The 17,830-nt window shown below is 39.5% G+C and overlaps 2 protein-coding genes across 3 annotated transcripts in view; both read right to left on the minus strand.

Moving 5' to 3' along the window:
* MOXD1 (monooxygenase DBH like 1) overlaps positions 1-5,233 on the minus strand; it is a 65,947-nt gene extending 60,714 nt beyond the window's left edge. Inside the window, exon 1 of the mRNA XM_026845511.1 lies at positions 5,192-5,233. Coding sequence (XP_026701312.1) covers positions 5,192-5,212 — 21 coding nt within the window. The 5' untranslated portion in view covers positions 5,213-5,233. The remainder of the gene's footprint in view (positions 1-5,191) is intronic.
* A 3,931-nt stretch (positions 5,234-9,164) lies between these two features.
* STX7 (syntaxin 7) overlaps positions 9,165-17,830 on the minus strand; it is a 35,295-nt gene continuing 26,629 nt past the window's right edge. For both annotated transcript variants that reach the window (XM_026845777.1, XM_026845776.1), the window contains exons 5-10: positions 17,124-17,261; positions 16,407-16,459; positions 15,571-15,661; positions 14,104-14,176; positions 13,035-13,117; positions 9,165-10,560 (exon numbers count right to left, since the gene is read on the minus strand). In XM_026845777.1, the coding sequence (XP_026701578.1) occupies positions 10,468-10,560; positions 13,035-13,117; positions 14,104-14,176; positions 15,571-15,661; positions 16,407-16,459; positions 17,124-17,261 (531 nt within the window). In that variant the 3' untranslated portion in view covers positions 9,165-10,467. The remainder of the gene's footprint in view (positions 10,561-13,034; positions 13,118-14,103; positions 14,177-15,570; positions 15,662-16,406; positions 16,460-17,123; positions 17,262-17,830) is intronic.

Here is a 17,830-nt window from a genome sequence, read left to right on the forward strand (position 1 = left end):
CCCCCCCCCCCCCCTTTTCCTTTCTCCAATAGGAAAAAATATTACCCTATAGAGATCAACCAGATACAGAAATTGCTCAGCAGGGAGAACTACAGGGAATTACAATCCCTGCTGGGAGGGGTGATTAGAGAGGATCTTCATTCCTCCTTTGGGAGGGGATATATGATAAAACAAGATAGGCCACTGAGACAGCAGTGTTGGGGAATCACTCTGGGCATGGAGAAGCTCTCCTGCTTCAGGGACTAGTCCCAGCGGCTCTGCCTGGGTGACGCACACTTCCACCACGGCTTCACAGACTTCCTATCTCTGAAGCTAAGCCCTTTAAAGTCACCAATTCCCAACACCACATCTTCTTCTCCCTGCCAACACACTACTAACACTTATCAGCAAAACTTACCACAGTGTTTGCTTTTTGACGGCCCCTTGTCCTGTCAGTGTTTTACAGATCTGCTTTAAAATACCAATACCACTATTGCCAGCAGACAATTTGTTCTGGCAGCATAACGCTCTGGAGATCACATATCTGGGCCCATAATAGTTCTCCTTTTGAAGCAGAGCTCCTCGAGGAAACAGCGAATTAAAGGCTCTCCCCCAAACCCTCTGTGGAAGCTGGAGAAGGAGGTCACAGTACACATCCATCTGTGGTCACAACCTCAGAAGACTCATGTGATACCAACGCTGTTGTTATCCGCTTCTTTCCAGCCTAGTTGCACAATGTGTCATTTTCAGTAAGTAGTGGCATTTCATGGACTTTAAATCATAATGTCTTTTTTGTTTAGCCTCATTCATCTCTCTCTATTCCTACACGCCTGACATTGCAACAGCCAAACTGTGTTTTCCATTAAATAGATGGTCTACGAGTAATGAACTTTGGTTTGTTGGCACTGTACTGTAATTTTACAGTGCTAAGTATAGATCAGAGTATGACTCCTCAGCATTTCTCAGGAGCTTCTGTATTATTTTAACACCATATTCTTGTTAACCCTGGTAGGATAAGAGGTTACAGTCCAAACCCAAACTTCCCTGCAAATTGCTAGTTTATGTGCTTGCAGCCTCTTGTCAAGAGATTTCTCTGTGAAGTACATCAAGAGACATCCAGTCACCTGTTTATTCTCCTGGCAAATATTCATCTGGACTAATGATCTGAAAACACCCTCAAGGGTTTTTCAGGCAGCATCTGCAGATCTTGGGCTGCAGTTCTTGGACCTTTTCACCCCTGTGTATCACCAAACTGTCCTCTTACAGCTGGTGGAAAAACATCATCAGTGGGGTGACTGGTGTGCAGGTTGTCCAGGTTGCTCTGACACAGTTTGAGGGAAAAGGCAGCCTAGGTAGGAATGCCACAGCATTTCAGGTTTCAGACCCTACCACTACGCTGTTGCCTGAGTTTCAAGCAGTTTGGTTTGGTCTGTGTGTTTGGTTTTCTTAATTAACGATTTCCCCATCACTACCTCAGAAGCAGCATGGTTAGGAGGTGCAGTTGTCATCTACCTGTTCTTGTCTGAGATGACACCCAAACACCAGCACAGACTAGCCCTAGCCTTGTGCCAATCGTCCTCTTAAGTCTGCTACATCCCCTTGCCCCCAACATCTTTAACACAGTAAACACTCGAAGTACTTTGGCACCCATTAAAAGCAAATCAGTACTATTAGCACCGTAACAACTAATAGTCATTAAGCACTACTCAGCACAGTGGGAAGTATTCTGTAATGCATACCCAAGGAAATTTTTACAACCCTGGATTTTTACAACAACAAACAGCTCCTAAAAAGAGCTCGTGTTAGAGGTTGGGTTAAACTGTGATAAACTTGTGTTCTCCTTTCTCATATTTATTTACAAACCTTTGCAACTTTAAGGGTGCTGTCAAGGCAAATACATTTATGCCTTCCTGAAATTTTGAATATGATTTAATATCTGGCTTGCTAAGTGTCCAGGTTTTTGAGTCTGGTATATATGTTGTCTTATAACAGCTCACACATAGCCAAGATGAATTATGACTGTATATCTCCATTTCTTGATATTACTGTGATGCCATTACTTCAGTCTTCTTAAGACTTTCACAATCCTTCCTAACACATCCTGCCACTGCTCCAGTCCTTTTTTTTTTTTGCTCTGCACATACCTCTCCCATAAAACAAGAACATAACTGGTAAGTCAAGAAAAGTTCAGGGATCTGAACACTTCCCTAGACTCATAACAAAAATGACTCCACTAAGCTACTGAATCCTCAGGATACAAATGAAACACAACATGCAGAAAATCTGTTTTTCCCTCCCAAAGCTGTAAAACAACAACAGCAAAGATGGTTTTTCTGGCTGTAGAGAAGGTCAACTTTAGAAGGCTATTCATAGAAGACTAATTTCCAAAATTTGAGTCATATGTACTGGGTGACAGTCAGCCACCATTTATTGCCCAGAACAATGTTGCGTAGTGTTATTCAGTACAGCCCTCTGCAGTCATGTCCAGTTTCTCAGACCTACAGCTGTTATATTTGTTTCTGCCCTTCTCTATAGCACAAGCTATAGAAAGATCCTTTTCTGTCTCCCCTACCTCATCCTCTCCCTTCAAATATTTTTCTTACTTTCATTTAGTCTTGTGGTCTTTATGTAATATTTCTGGGTTTTCAGAGCTGTTCTAGCCTATGTGCATGGTTTATAAAATATCACTTTAGCTTTTTTATGCAGAGCTGTGTTTGCAAATGGATGAATCACAAACCTCACTTTTTTTTTTTGAGAAATAATTTCTACTGCAAATTTACAGGAGCTGCAGTTTAGCTACAGAGTTTAGAGATATCTTATGTCTGAGGGAAAAGAGAAACCTGAGGTCAAATTTCCACTGTCCTGGCAACGTTCAGAAGTAAATCTTGGAGTGGAGGCAGAGGAGATGACAGGAGGGTTGACTTGCAAGGAAATTCTTGGCTCACTGGACACTTGCCTGTTTTCAGGTGCAGTTCCGTCATAAAATTAGAGCTGTAGGGATTAAAAAAAATCAAATCTCACTCCAGTGTCTGCCAGAAGAAACAAACTGAATTTTCTTCTTCACTGGGAAGAGCTACACTGAGATCAAGGCTACAACTGGTTGAGAAGTTAATGGAAGTTACTGAATTGATGATGTCAAATTGCTCCATCAGTGAATGCCTTTTACACCAAGAGGACAAAATGTTTGTTTCCAGTCTAGAACTATTGGCTTGCATAGAAATCATGTAGCCAACCTAAATAAACTTATTTGCAGAAAGAAAATTGGCACAAGGGGGTAGGCAGAACCTTAAAGAGAGCTGGTTCTGCCAGGTGAAGGCTGGAGCAGGGAAAAAGGTGCCAGTAAGAAAGGCAAGACCAGGATATATTGTGCAAAGAGTTGCTTTTTAAAAAAATTGCCTCCTGTCTGTGTGAGCTGGCAGGGGGAGCATAGGGAAGATGCTGAAGGAGGCGACTCCAAGTCCTGGAGAGAGACCTCAGTTTCTGAGGGCACCACTCCAAGGGTGGCAAAGCCCAAGAGATAGATTGTAGCACTGGTTGCCTTCTCTGTCCTGGTTTGTGCATTTCCCACACTCTGTGAATCAGATACAAACTCCCTTACAAAAAAAACCCAGTGTTTCTCCTGGTAAGTTTCTGCAAGGAAAAACTCTAAGTGGTGCTTCACAGAAACTGTTTCAAAGGGACATGGACACTATGTGGTTAACCAGAATGACCCAGCAGCAGCTGACAGGTCCTTATTGACAGTCACATCTGCCCCAAACAAAGGTATAGAAATCCTATTGAAACAGCCCAGCCCCTCTTTCCAAGTAGCTGCTCATTTAGTTTAGTGTAAGGAGCAACCAAGGAAGTATCTTACACATCTTACAGAATCATACTGATATTCTTCCTGAATAAATTTCAAATAGTATATAATCCACAACCCTCAGTTTATACAGTGCTGAAAGCAAATCTCTATATTTCAAAATGTATTTTATATTCCAAATGTTTTTAACAAAATCCATACTCCTTCAAACAGATTAGCAGGTGATTTCTACCCTTCAATGAGCCATCCAGATACCAAAACTGTGAAAGAAACTTCCACAAAAGGCATAACAAAGAAATTCTTCACTCATCTCAAGGCACCACCGATGTTAATAAGAGCCAGTCCAACGCTCGTCTGCAAAGCAACTATGAAAAGATACACAAGTGGCTCTTTCCAGTAATCCAGTTGCATTTTTTCATTGCAATTTCAGATTCTTCAGACATTCAAATACCTGACTCTATTCCTATTTGCAACCAGACGAGCTTTAATAACAACCACATCCTGCCCCAACACTAGATGGCTGACCAGGCTGAAGAAGAACCCTTTCCCTGACTCTCAAACTCAGGCATCAGAGAGGCATGCATGCATACATTCCTCTTGCAGCAGACAGTATTTGCGAGTATTCCAGCGTTTAAATGAAAAAAGCTGCTTTTGCCTTAATACTTGAAGGCTAATGGTGCCCTGTGCTTTTATCTGCCCACTGAGACTGCCCTTTTCCAGGGACGTCACTGCCATTCTGCAGTGGAAGAACGATAGTGGCTTACGGCTGCAGACACAGCCCCTCCCCTCCTAGAGCTTCAAGGCTTGCAATTCCCTTTTCGGGAAGTTATGAACTAGTTTACAAACTAACACAAACAATGCAGATCAAGGACAAATGCTCTAGTTTCCTTCTCAATTTAAAGTTCTCTTTTTATTATTTTCAATAATGATTTGCTAAAGACATCAAAACCAAGGCTGACACAGGGTAAGAAACCCTCAATTTGGTTTTGTCATCTTACAAAGACAGTTTAAATCTACTTTTAATAAGCATTTCTAATCTTCCTAAGCTTCTTCAGCCTAATTCTCCCTGACAACAGTGGCTAGTCTCCAAGTTTATACATATTTTTCTGGTTGAAGACAACCTGTCAGGGAATAGCACATCAGATAATGAGGCTTCTTGCTATTTCAGTGACACTCTGAAAAGTATGAGGTACGAAGGAAGGTGTACTTCCTCCCTTGTGCTGGGCTCAGAGAAACCCAGTCTTGGGTTTTCAGTTCCCGCTGCAGAGACAATATCCAGGCGTATGTGAGGATGGGTGGGAGGGAGCAAGCACAGCACAGATGGCAGGGAATATATTTATCTACCCTCCCTGCAAGCTGATGGCTGATGTTCCCCTTCAGAGCAGAAAATATCCTCTCTTTGTCTCTGCTTACCTCCTTTAGATAAAAGTCCATCCATTGGGCAACGTTTGGGAGCAGTTGAAGCTGTTGCTGAGGAACTCAGTGTTGGGTCTTGAGCATAGTGAAGTTCTCCCTCTTGACCTGCAACCTCAGCAGTTACAGCAACAGCTCCAGCAGCTTTTCCTTTTTTTGAGTAAAGGCTGGAAGGTATATTATCATTTATACTGCTTGGATTATGCAGTTTTCCTACTCCATCTGACGCTTATTACCTCTTCAGACTTCAATCTGCTCTGCTAAAGACCAAATATTTTCTGCTTAAACATTAAATAAAGGAAAAAGGTGATCATAACTCAGTCCATGATAAATCTTGAAGAAGTTGGTTGGGGAGGTGGGCGTGAACAATGTTGCTAGCAACATCCAATTACTTTTTATTTTTACTTTTTTCCCCACTTTTTGCAAGACATATTTCAAAATATGTGACATTGATAAAAACAAAGCTGCAATCTGATTCATTTTCTTGTGCTAGCAAGCCTTGTGATCTAGTTTGGTTTTGTGGTTTTTTGGTTGTTTTTTTTTGTGGGTTTTTTTGTTTGGTTTTTTTTTGTTGGGTTTTTTTTTGGATGAAGGCATGACTATTAATGAGCAGATACTTATAGTATTTATTCTTCAGAATATTCTTGCAAATATCAACAAGTGTGATGCATTCCCGTACCCCAAGCACCTTTTTGATATTTGGAATAGGAGCAAAAATAATCACTGCAGCTGTATTCAAGCCTAGACATTTAAAATAGCTGACGGGAAAAGCAGAGAAACAGTTGCATAAATAGCAAATTACAGTGCTGTTTGATGCTCTCATGATATTTTACTTGAGGGAATACTGCCTTTTGAAAATGAACATTTTGTTACTTTTCCTGGTTATTTCTGGGTTTGTGAGTTCCTTACTGTTGTGCAAACACTTGGCTTCCTTTGTATGTGTTCAGGACACAAAAAGAACTAAATAAATGCCTTGTTATCTGCATTCTTAAGATAGAGAAATTTCTGTATCTTCAGGGGCACCATCGAAGACATGTACAAGGCCAATGATGTCTGAAAGCTGATTGCTTTCAGATATTTATTCTTACAACTCTATGCTGCAGTAAAGTCTAGAATGGCTCTGCAGGTGGGCACCTCATCAGAGAATAATTAGTTCTCACTCCACACCAGCTTTGGGTGAGATTTGGACTTAATTGCAAACTGAAAAGGAAAGCTGCATGCTATGTAGTTAAGTACCACTTTGCACTGTAGGTATCATAAGAAACAGAAAGTCATCAAATGTTGATATACAACAGATCTTTCCTCTCTCACTAACCTTCTGCTCCTGAAAGGATCAAATAGGTTCAACCAGAACTAAAACAAAAGCAAAGCAAATCATCTCTTCTAAATATGGTACCCAGCAACACAAACAGTCCCTGAAACATCCCAAACCAGTGATCAACTACAAGAGTATTTGAGCTTTCAAACTTTACTAACAGATTATGTCATTAGCTCACTCCCCCACCTTTTGACCCCTTACTTCCCAAGATAATTTTTTTTCATGGTGTCAGGCTAATTTTAATGCCCCAAATCTAGCCCATACCTCTGAAATCAAACGTATTTGCCGACTACATGCACACAGTGTGCATGTGGGTGACTTAAGAAGGCTTTTAGGTATGAAGTTAGTTTGGGAATATTGTATATCCTGCTGATTATCAAGAACAATTTCCAAGGGGGGAGGTGCAGGGGAAAACAAACAAAAAAAAAGCCTTTAAAAAAGCTGTCTGCCCCTGTGATTTTCAGCTCTTTGAAAAAGCAAGAACAGAAAAGCATCCCTGGTGTGTGGTTAAGATAACTACAAAGGAACTATTCTTACCAGGTTCCTTCAGTAAAATGAAGGGTGCTTTGACTGCATTTTTTGGCCTTGCTAATCTGACAGATATTGATGGATAATTTGGAACAGCCAAAATCTTTGTTCTAAAAACATTGACTCATACATGTTACACCCAGATGTTTTACTGGGTTCTTAAAAATATCAAAGCTTGCTTTAAATACTTGAAAATTGCATTTTATTCAGTTAAGCATGCATGTATGCTGGAGAGGGAAAAGATAGTAGGAGAGGGGCTCCATTAAGAGCAGCTTAAAAAGGAGTATTTATACCCCCCAACATGCACACTCTAAATAGGAAAAAGCCCAACACTTTGTTTCTGCTTAACCAAGTTTGAAAATTAATAGCACCAAGATTCTTAATAAGCAATTAGGGCCTTGCAGGCTGATCTCTCCAATAGGTACAGGATCTTGTGTGTAAACACTCCAGTGGCGACTTCCCCACCGCTCCCCACCTCATAGACAGAGCAGCTGCCCAGTCTGCAGGAACCAGCCAGCCCTGCTCTGGTTGCCCAGGCAGAGACACCCCCATGACTTCTGACAGCTGGTCCTTCATCTCTTACAGAGCTACAGGGCTTCCAGAAATGCAGAAATCTTTCGTCTGCGAGAACGTGGGGGAGGGACCCCCATGCCACAAGCAGTTTTTATGAGTATATCATGAATGGAAGCAAACCATGCACGCACCGCAGCTCTCAACAGCTCTCCCCTCCCTCACAGTGCCCAAACCACTACCACCAGAGAGCAGCTGAACAGGTGCACGACTCTTGACAATAAAGAGCCAACTCCATGTGGGAAATACACACAGACAAACTGGACACAGAAAAACAAGAACAGAGGCAGCAGGCTTCAACGGGGTTTTGAGAAATGTAGTGCTGTGTAGCTCACAGAATTTCTAAGTAATTTGAAACTGTTGCCCTCAGCTCCTCATGGATGAAGCTTTATACACTGGCTCTTCTGCTTTGCAGTCAACTGCTGAATAAACTCATTATGGAGGGTATTCATCCCTTTACAAGGTAAATACGCAATCAGTAAATATACCATTTCATCCCAAGATGAGCAATATTCTTCAACTTGGCAAGTCTTTTAATAGAAAACCCTCCTAGTAGAAAACCAACCAAACAGACAGATGTAACGCATCCAAAATGTGACAAGTATCAAGCATAGATAGAACTTCTGATCTGTCAGGAGTCCGAGCTGAAGATCTGTTGCTGAAGTGCTGCTTTCCTTCCCCAGCATGTCAGTGGAATCAGTCAGTCACTGGCAGGAGCAGGTATGAGGTACTGCAACAAAGAAAAGGATCTTCTGCGCAAGTAGAATCAGGCCATTCCTGTGCACCTGTTTGCAATACTGCAAAGAGTTTGTTAAACATTATGGTCAGGAAGCTTCTAGTCAGTTTTAAATAGTTCACTGGTGAGAAAGCTACCCAGCCAAAATGCTGACTGCTCTTCTAGTTCAGACTAGTGCAGTCTGGAAACAAAAAAGGCATTAGCATCCCTAGTGCCAGCCTTACCATGGCTGGTAGTGGCCCAAAGCGTATCTGGTGGTTATTTAACAAGTAAGGGTAAATGGAGACCCAGCCTCACTCTCAGCACAAAGGCAGCCACAGAAACACAGTAGCTGGGATCTCAACACACAAGAGTCCATACTGCAAATTAAATTAAATTCCCCTTTCGATCTCAGAGAAGTTTTCCACATTACATAGAACATAATCATGCAGTTTCACAGGACTTATTTTTCCTCCATTGTGTTTGGAATCCAAATACAGCAGCACAAGCCTTCTTCCTGCACCATGGACTCCCATCCCTCAAGTTTCATGCTATGTCAAAGGAGAGCTACCAACAGTCTACCCTTGGCACCAGCTGTCCACACAGAGTGAAGCGGCCTTCCCTCCTGAGACTGGGTTCACACAGGTGAGAATGCAAGATCCAGGAACATTTCCATGAACCCTGTGAAGTGCAACACAGAAACAGGTTCTTCTGGGCTGATTAGCCAGCAGAGCTGAAGATCTCTAGAGTTGCTCAGAGAAGTTTCAACATTTACATAAAGGCAAAGATGACAGCTGTGCTTGTAAAGACGGATTCTGAAAAAAGGAGCTACTAGAAAAACATACTCTTTAAAAGACCTTTATTTTGGTTGCACAGTTACAATTCTGAAGTCCATTTATGCTTACAGTTAGATTGTTCCCAAATAATATTTCATAGCTCACCATATAAACAATGCATTCTCTATCAGTCTAGTGTACAAGAACTTTATAAAATACAGATTAAGTGAATATTTCATCTGTACACTTTTCAGATTAGTTCATCAAGATCAATTAAAAAGGCAAATAGATTAATTGGCAAAAATGTTGTTAAATTTTTAATATATTAGTACAAAATGGCACAAAAGGAAAAAGGTCATTTTAAAGGCTATAAGCATCAACCATCTTAAAACAGTTTGAATCAGTTCAACCAATTTCAACTTAGTTTCAGAGACCACTGTTGAACTCGGATTTGAACTTGTAACCTTCTTTTCTTCAGCTGTATGAAAGGCCTCCCTCAGAACTCTGGATCTGTCCATGGAAACCAAATCACGGCAGTTTCAGAACAGTGACTTTCAAGTGCAGCAGTTCAGAAGTTGGGAATTTCTATTCTTCCCATTAAATCTAAGAATTCACAGACTAGAGCTTATTTTCATCTAGCCAAGCTCACTGATGCACACTTCAGATGCAAACAAACCAGACGTGTGCACATAAACCACAGTATTTCTTAATGCAAGAACTGAAACAAAAAATCTGCATGATTACATCACCCACCCTACCTACCTTTGCAGGAGGCTTCCAGGCATAACCATAGTCAATGACAGATACAGAGATATATGAAGCACCTAAAAGATTTCAGGCAAACTGAAGGCTTAATTCAAAGGCTTCAGTTATAAAAGAGAGATCACACCAATTTCAGCAACCTACATTTTATTTTGAATCACCCATATCAAATGGGCAGGTGAGTGGGATGGAAGGGAAAGAGACAGAAAGACATCTTTAACTTAAAAATGAATTCTGATAAGTGAATTCATTGCCTCAAGCAACAATTCAGGAGTTTGTTTTGGCAGCAACATTTAGCAATATCCCAAAAGATCAAAACCCACCCCATCAAAACAAATTATCAGGATTTTGAGTAGCTCCCTAAATACCTTAAGAAGCTTTTATGTTTAAGTTAATGGGACAGTTTATGACCTTGACTGTTTTTTCTGGTAAGACAGCACCCACATCCAAGAGGGCAGGCAGTTATACTGACAGTAGTACTGAGAACATTACTTCCCAGGTTAGAACAAAAAGTCTTATTATTTTACTCAGCTTCACAATGAGCAAATTGTGACTAGGAATTTCCTTTCATAATTTAAATACCAATTACAACGCCTTCTGCGAAGACTTATTTTGTCGATAACCATATGGTGAGTCCAAGAATCAATACTCCAACAGCAAGTATAATAATGAGGATGCACATCTTCTTTCGGGACTTTTGCTGCCAACAGAGAAAAAAACCTTACTTTTATGGCTATATTATCCAACAGAATGATTTCAGTCGTATTTTCTGGCATATATAATAAACTAATGAACGAGAATGCAGTAACATAATGAATAGATGTAATTAGAATACTGGGGGTAAAAAATGTGAGAGGTGACTGCATATAGAGCAAAATGGACAATCATTGTGAACAGTAGAGGAAGTAGAAATGGTCTCCTAGAAAAAAGATAGAGACAATGTATATAGAGAAGGGGACAACAAATTATAAGTTTAGACTTCTGGAAGACTGACTTTGCATCTATTCACAGGGTTATTTTAAAGTTGTTTTTGTCAAGTTTCTTAGGTACAACTTGCTCTTAAAACAAAAAAAAAAAAAAGGAAAAAGAAAAAAAGAGACCAGACTAGAGATGCAGTTACACAGATGTCACTGCAATAAAGTGTAAGCTATGAGCATGTTCAGAACTTTCACATCTCCCGTACAGGTTTAATTTGAGATACCAGAGCACCCAAGACTATCAGCAGTCTGTCAACCTTTACCTGAAGGATATGGAATCTGAAAGTTTCCTTCACAGCAGGAAAGGAAATTACCAGTGGGTTTGTGGGTTTCACAGGCTTTTGCTGATAGCCAAGAGATAACACTCAAATCTTGGTATTCTAGGCCACAGCTCCAGAAGCAAAGCCAGGCTTTGCTCTATTTGGCAGAGGTTCTACTTGGGTGTTTTGGGGTGTTTTTTATTCCCCTATGAAGAACTACATCTGTGTCAGTTCTTCATTGGACCTGCCAGTTCTCTGCCCAAAACCACCCAGACTACAAAGTTTCTTAACTTTTTCTAGTTTTACTGTCTCGCTGCCACATCTCCCACTCTCACTAAGATTTCTTCACTTCATCATTTTATTTGCTAGAACTCAATCCATTTGATAAAGTACCTTCCTTTTTTTTTAAATCCATGGCCAGCTCTCCTTACACTCCCAGTCTCTTCTTTTTTCATCCTGAAGACCACCTCTTGCCAACACTGCACTGAAGTCAAACATTTCCCCTGTAACACTAGTTAAAGCAAGGTAGTGGACTAAAGACATGGCGATCTTATACTTCTTCATACACCTGACCATCATTTCCACAAGTGCTGAAGCAGCAGTGGTAAAGGCCAAAAGAAAAGAGGAGCCTGGCTTTCCCCAAACAGCTCTGCTGTGTGAATGCACCCCACATGGCAGATGAGTGGTGCATACCTCATCCAACCACAAACAGGAGCTGAGAGGGTACCAATCATGTGCACCAGCAAGCCTGGGCCTCTAACAATTCCTTGAAGGGGTCAGACCAATCAAATGTAACGGTTGCCAAAATTAAAATAAGTCTATGAAAGCGGAAATGATTTTTCAGCATCTTGGAACAAGGATGAGTTTTCAAGCAAAGGAAAGTTCAAATCTGAAAAGCCAAGTACAAAATTCTTTCAAACAGAGGCCAACTCTGACAAGTGCCTGGTCTCTGCTGCAAGAGCCACTGAACCAAAGCTTGTTAAAAGTCTCAAGTAACTTTCCTTTGAGATCAGAAGACATTAATCTTTTTCTCTTCAAGATAAAGCATGAAGTTTTTTAAATTTTAAATTTCAACCAGAAAACTAACACCTTCCACAGAAAATGTTGTCTGCTACTATTTTTTTACCTGACCTTTGTCAGTATCAACATAGGAGCCATCAACTGTACTTAATGTGCCAATTAGTGCCACCTAGAATACAGTTCAAGGATGCACTCCCACCTTTCCCTCTCCTGCTTCTGAAATCAGCGGGCAACCCTTCAGACATTTTGTCATTGCTTTACTGTCCTGGCTACTACTAACACACACAAGAGGATTAAAAAAAACAAAGTCTAAGGACTAACTGTGGCTTAAGATGAAAGATTTATTACTAATAAGATTATTTCTAATAAGTTCCAAACGTGTTATAAAGAAGTGGCATTTGAAGGTATTTAAAAGGCTTTTTGAAAAGGTTTGACAGTTTAAAATATGTTTTTACCATCAGGGTAGCAATTAACTGAAGCTGCATATATACAGCTTCAAGATGATTTTAGAGAGCAAAAACTTGTGCTAACTGGCAGCACCTTCAGAAGACTTCCCTGCCTATCTCCCCTACTACTCCAATGATCTTTAGAGACTTGTTCTCCATATACATGAACCTCTTACTTCTTAAGCTATAATAAAAAAACTACCAAACAAACGCCTTTTTAAAAAATAAATGTATAACTCCGGGTGCTCTGAAACAGCCTGGCTAACTTTACAGGGAACCCAAAGATTTCAGGTCTTTGACTTCTATTTTATGGTGACCTAGAAACATCGTCATAGGCTAACATAAACCTTTAAGTAAGTTTTCAAGCTTTAAGGAAATTGATAAGCAAAATCTTAACTGCATAAGAAAGTGGAAGTCAGGACTACTAAGAAAGGACAGTTACACACAACTGGCAGTCAGCGTTGACATTACCTGGTAGTTTGCTGCTCTTGACAGCTGCTGGTTTGCTTGCTGCACATGTACATCTGCATTTTCCACATTGGCTTCTATGCTGTCTTTATTTTAAAAGGAAATATTTCATATTTTGGTTAGTCATAACCCAGCCAAAGGTTTGGAATGTTGAAATACACTTGAAAGCATATGTAATAGCTGCCCCCCCCAACTGCTTATGTCTTCATCAATACCCACAGTTTTATAACTTGGATTATGTAAGTTTGACCCATCCTATACTTATGCCTGAGTTCACTTCAGAACCACCCAGGCAGTGAGTGGCTGAATTCATGTCAATAACAGCTCCCCTGTTCTAGATGTAAGGCTGAATCTTAGGTACCAACCAGGGTAGAAACTTTCAGTACATCTACTTTTCTAAAATTTTTGTTTTAAAAATTTTACTTGTTCACCAACTCGCTAATGACAACCCTCTGCTCAGATTAAAAAAGGCCCGAGGCCTATAAAATCAGAGGAAACAGATAAACAAAACACCACAAGAGGCATGACTTGAGTTTGCTTTTTCATTATACTGACACAGATTTATTTTTGTTCCTGGAAAAATTTGAACAGATTACAGGCTAATGCAATACAAAAAGCCTTGAAAATGTATGCTGGACATAGATAACAGCATGGCTTAGCAGCAAATTCAGGAAATTGATTTTCTAATCATATTTCATTAAAAGAATAAACCCATCCGCAGGGACAGCAAAGCAGGAACCTTTGCTGAATCTGCACATTTGTATCATTAGTAATACCGTAACACTTCCCCATACGAATTCCAATTTTATGTACAAACAGTTCAAAAAACTACTTTTAAAGACATTTTATACATATGAAAACTACATAATGCTTTAAACTAAATTTTAAATACACTTTCTTAATGTATTCATAGTCACCTCAGCCAGTCTACCCATTATTAGGTTGCACCTGGATTTGCTTTAGCATTGATATTCTCATTAGAGGAATTTTTCCAGCAAAAGGAAGTTCTACATTGCTGCTCTCCAGAAAAACAGAATAAAAAATTTTCAGAGAATATTTGAATTGGACTTACCTATCACATCACCTTGTTCATGAATCATCATTCCTAGATCTTTAAAAATTTCATTGATGTCCATAATATCTGCCTGCAAGGAAATAGTCATTGCACTGATTGACATATTCTAGCATCTCTGTACATTTAGATACAAATACTACTCCTTCTCCTTTTGAGTATGCATCTGTGACTCTTTACATTACAGGATAAAAAAAACCCTCTTAATATGTTTATTCGGAAGGCTTTCTTGGTACTATGAGACCAAGTTTATCATACTAAAACTAACTGAAGATGAGTATGTGCATGAAGTACACTTCACATAGAATCACAGAATGGTCTGGGTTGGAAGGCATCTTAAAGATCATCTAGTTCCAACCCCCTGCCATGGGCAGGGACACCTGACATCACGTCACAAACAGGATCTCTCATTGCTGAGGGCTTGTCTACACACATACTTGCATTAGTTTAACTGAAGGGAAAGGCTCACACCAACTTTGCTTAAAAGCTAACTGTTTAAGTCAAATTAATAAGAGCATTCGCAGAAAGTATTTTGCATTAGTTTTAGTACACCTGTTAAACAGACAGAAATTTCATAAGCACCATAGTTTACAGAAGTTATCTCTATAATATGGCCAAGCTATTGCACCTACATTACATTATCCTATTACCATGTGGTTATGATGATGCCATGTTTCCGCTGTGCATTTGATCTCTTCTTAACTAATAACTGACACACGTTTAGTCCAATTCACTGTAAGCTAAAGTATGGGCAGCAAGGGAGAGATTATTGAAAAATTTATACATAGAATGGATTTTGCCACATGTATCAGCAAGACTTTCTGAAATGCTCTAGTTCCAGCATCTTCCCTGTTGTGGATTCCAGACTAGCTGGAAAAATTCATTTTGTCTTCACAGGAGTCTCTTGATAACAGCATTTCATGACAGGTGACATTTTTTTGTGTAGTTTACATCTTGTTTTTAAATGTGATGGGTATTTTTACTTATTGACAATCCCTTAACTACAAAAGTTTGAATGAAACAGAGTAACTGAATTTCCAGAAGTGTTCAAAAAAGCTGTTTACAAAGTGGTGTTGAACAATACACTGGAAATACCTGGGAGGAAAGGTATAATTGTGCTTTATTTATAGTCACTGTTAAAAAAGGTTATTATAATATGTCCATATGTCCAAAAATACATCAAATTATATGTATTTTTTCTTGCAATCACATGAGCACTCTCTTATTCCATAAGTGAACCACTGAAGTTAAACACAGTATCAAAACATGGCTTTCATACAGTAGATTTCTAATGCATGTTTCTCATCTAAAGGCAGTATTTGTAGTTTTGAAGGAAAAACCCACACCCACAAACAAACCCTATCTCCTCAAGACTAATGCTTGCAATTAATGCTCATGCCACTATAAACTATTTTTTCCTTTGGAAAGATTAAAAGCTTATTCTGCTGTAAAACCACTTGTACTTACCTCAAGCTGCCTAATGGAAGATTCCCTCTCCTCAATAAGACGGAGGTCATCTTCTGTAATTTCATCATCTTGCACTTGTGCTTGCGGTTGACTATCAAACAAAAACCCCACCAAGAATTGAACAGGCACAATGAGAAATAACTGCCATTTTATTCTTTTGAGTTAAGTACATAGCACATACTTCACATTATTAGTTAATGCAAATTTTTATCCTTGCCTGCCTAGCTAATGGGAAAGGTCTGAGAGTCACACCTTTGGTACAGGAAGATGTTGCTGTAGCAACATTACACATAGCATTGAGCTAGCTGATTGGAAATTCCAAGTATGAATACAAGGGCAAAGTTTCTTCTGAATTATTAACTGCAGGGTTTATATCCATCTGAGGCAAAAGCAAACTTGACAACAGAAGAGAATCTGAGACTGAGAAGCAGTTCTTGGAGAGTATGAAAGCAACTGGAGATCCCAGTAAACACTGGAACCTTATTACAACTTAACAGTTTTACTCTATTCACAGGTTGGACTCTGCTTACCTAGGTTTGGGTCTCAGAAAGCCCAAATACAGACTTAGGGCAGCTTAAGGAGACGACTAAATCTGAAATATGGGGGAAAAAAGGGGGAGATGACACGAACTGGTCCTTTTTCTTCCCCCTATCCCACCAAAGCCCCTTCCTTGAACTTGACCTATGGAAAAAAGCCTAACTGAACAACCTATCCCAACTCCCTCCAGAAAAAGACAACTGATATGAAAAAAAAAATAAAATAAATGCAAGCTGGCTTCTCTGCAGGCCATTTATTATTCTGAGCTAGGTTAAGATTTAATAACAAATTCAGCCTACCTGTCCCAAGAGACAAGTGTTCCTTCTTTGTAGCTGTCTTCAGGAGCACCACCCTATACGATCAGTGTTTAAAAACATAAATAAAACATTATGGCCCTGAAAGAGACACTGTCAGCATTTCTAAAATGAGTCAATATTACAAGGTTTATAGTAAGTCAACTTCAAACTGAAACATGATTTAACATGTTCTCATCCTGATTTTCCTTTATGCTTGCATAAAGCTGAAATACAATCAAAAACATTCAGCTCAGTAACTGACTGCTAAAATTTACAGGTACAGCAACGTGTATTTGGCACAGAGCAAAAAGGCAAAACTGATATGCTAACAATTAAAAGCTCAATATCTCAAGCTCCTCAGCACCTCTCCACTTTAATACTGCATAGAAATCTAGCAAGTGAATCTTCCTTGTAGGACAAGCCTGTTGGTATCAAAAGTCCAGCAACAGCATTTCAAAATCTACTAAAAATTTATTTTGAAAGAGTATGGCAGGAACCCAGGGGCAGTTCATGCCTTTGCGTGACAAAGACAGGAAAAAGTAACAGTTCTCAGGGTGGGAGGGCGTGGTGTGAGTTATTACAACTTAATATAGCACACATTCTGCAGTATTTGAAGTCAGATATGAGTTTTTATAAGTAGTACTGTGAAGGCAAGTTTGACATCAAATACAATCAACACCACTGTAAACAGAGTATAAAGGCACATTTTCTGATACTTACAGATACCCTTGAGCTGGCTCTTACTCTGGCTACAAAGTCTTTTTCTTTCTCAGCAGCTTGCCTTTGGAGTCTTTGGAAATTTGTTAGTGCTGTGGTGAATTCCCCCACAAGACGGTCTTTCTGTATTTTTCTTTGACGCTATAAGATAAAAAGTTTTACCAAGTCAAATGAGCTCAGGCTTTTCAAGGCTCTGCCATTTCCAGGCTGCTCAATGCTAAGACATACAAGTTGTTTTTTTTTTTCCAAATAGTTTTAAGGGAAGGATGTCTACAAAGCCATTTGCAACTGCATGGACAAACCTTCCTTCCCTTTAGGATCATATAACTCTGCACAATTTAAGGCATTTAAAGAGGAAACCAATGTATTTATTTTCATTTAACAGCTGGAAATGAGAAACAGGCAGGGACAAGAAAGCTTCTACTTTCCTTATTATCTACTGATTATAAAACTTACTGTTTAAGTGTGAAATATTTTGATACCGTAGATGATAAAATATGCAAAAGTGACTGGGGTTGAAGGTGCAGAAAAGAAAGAACTGGGCACTTCACATGTATTTTACAGAAATGCTGGAAATGCATATTGAGCTGCATCCAGAAGTGGCTTCACATCTTCCCTTAAGTACTTAAGAACTGGTACAAAAATACCTGTTTTAACTTTTTTTGTTTTTTTTTTAAAGATGTAGGGGAGGGAAGAGGAATACTGGGCAC

Source organism: Athene cunicularia, assembly GCF_003259725.1.
Source record: "Athene cunicularia isolate RWA chromosome 3 unlocalized genomic scaffold, athCun1 chr3_part1, whole genome shotgun sequence".
NCBI classification, from domain to species: domain Eukaryota; kingdom Metazoa; phylum Chordata; class Aves; order Strigiformes; family Strigidae; genus Athene; species Athene cunicularia.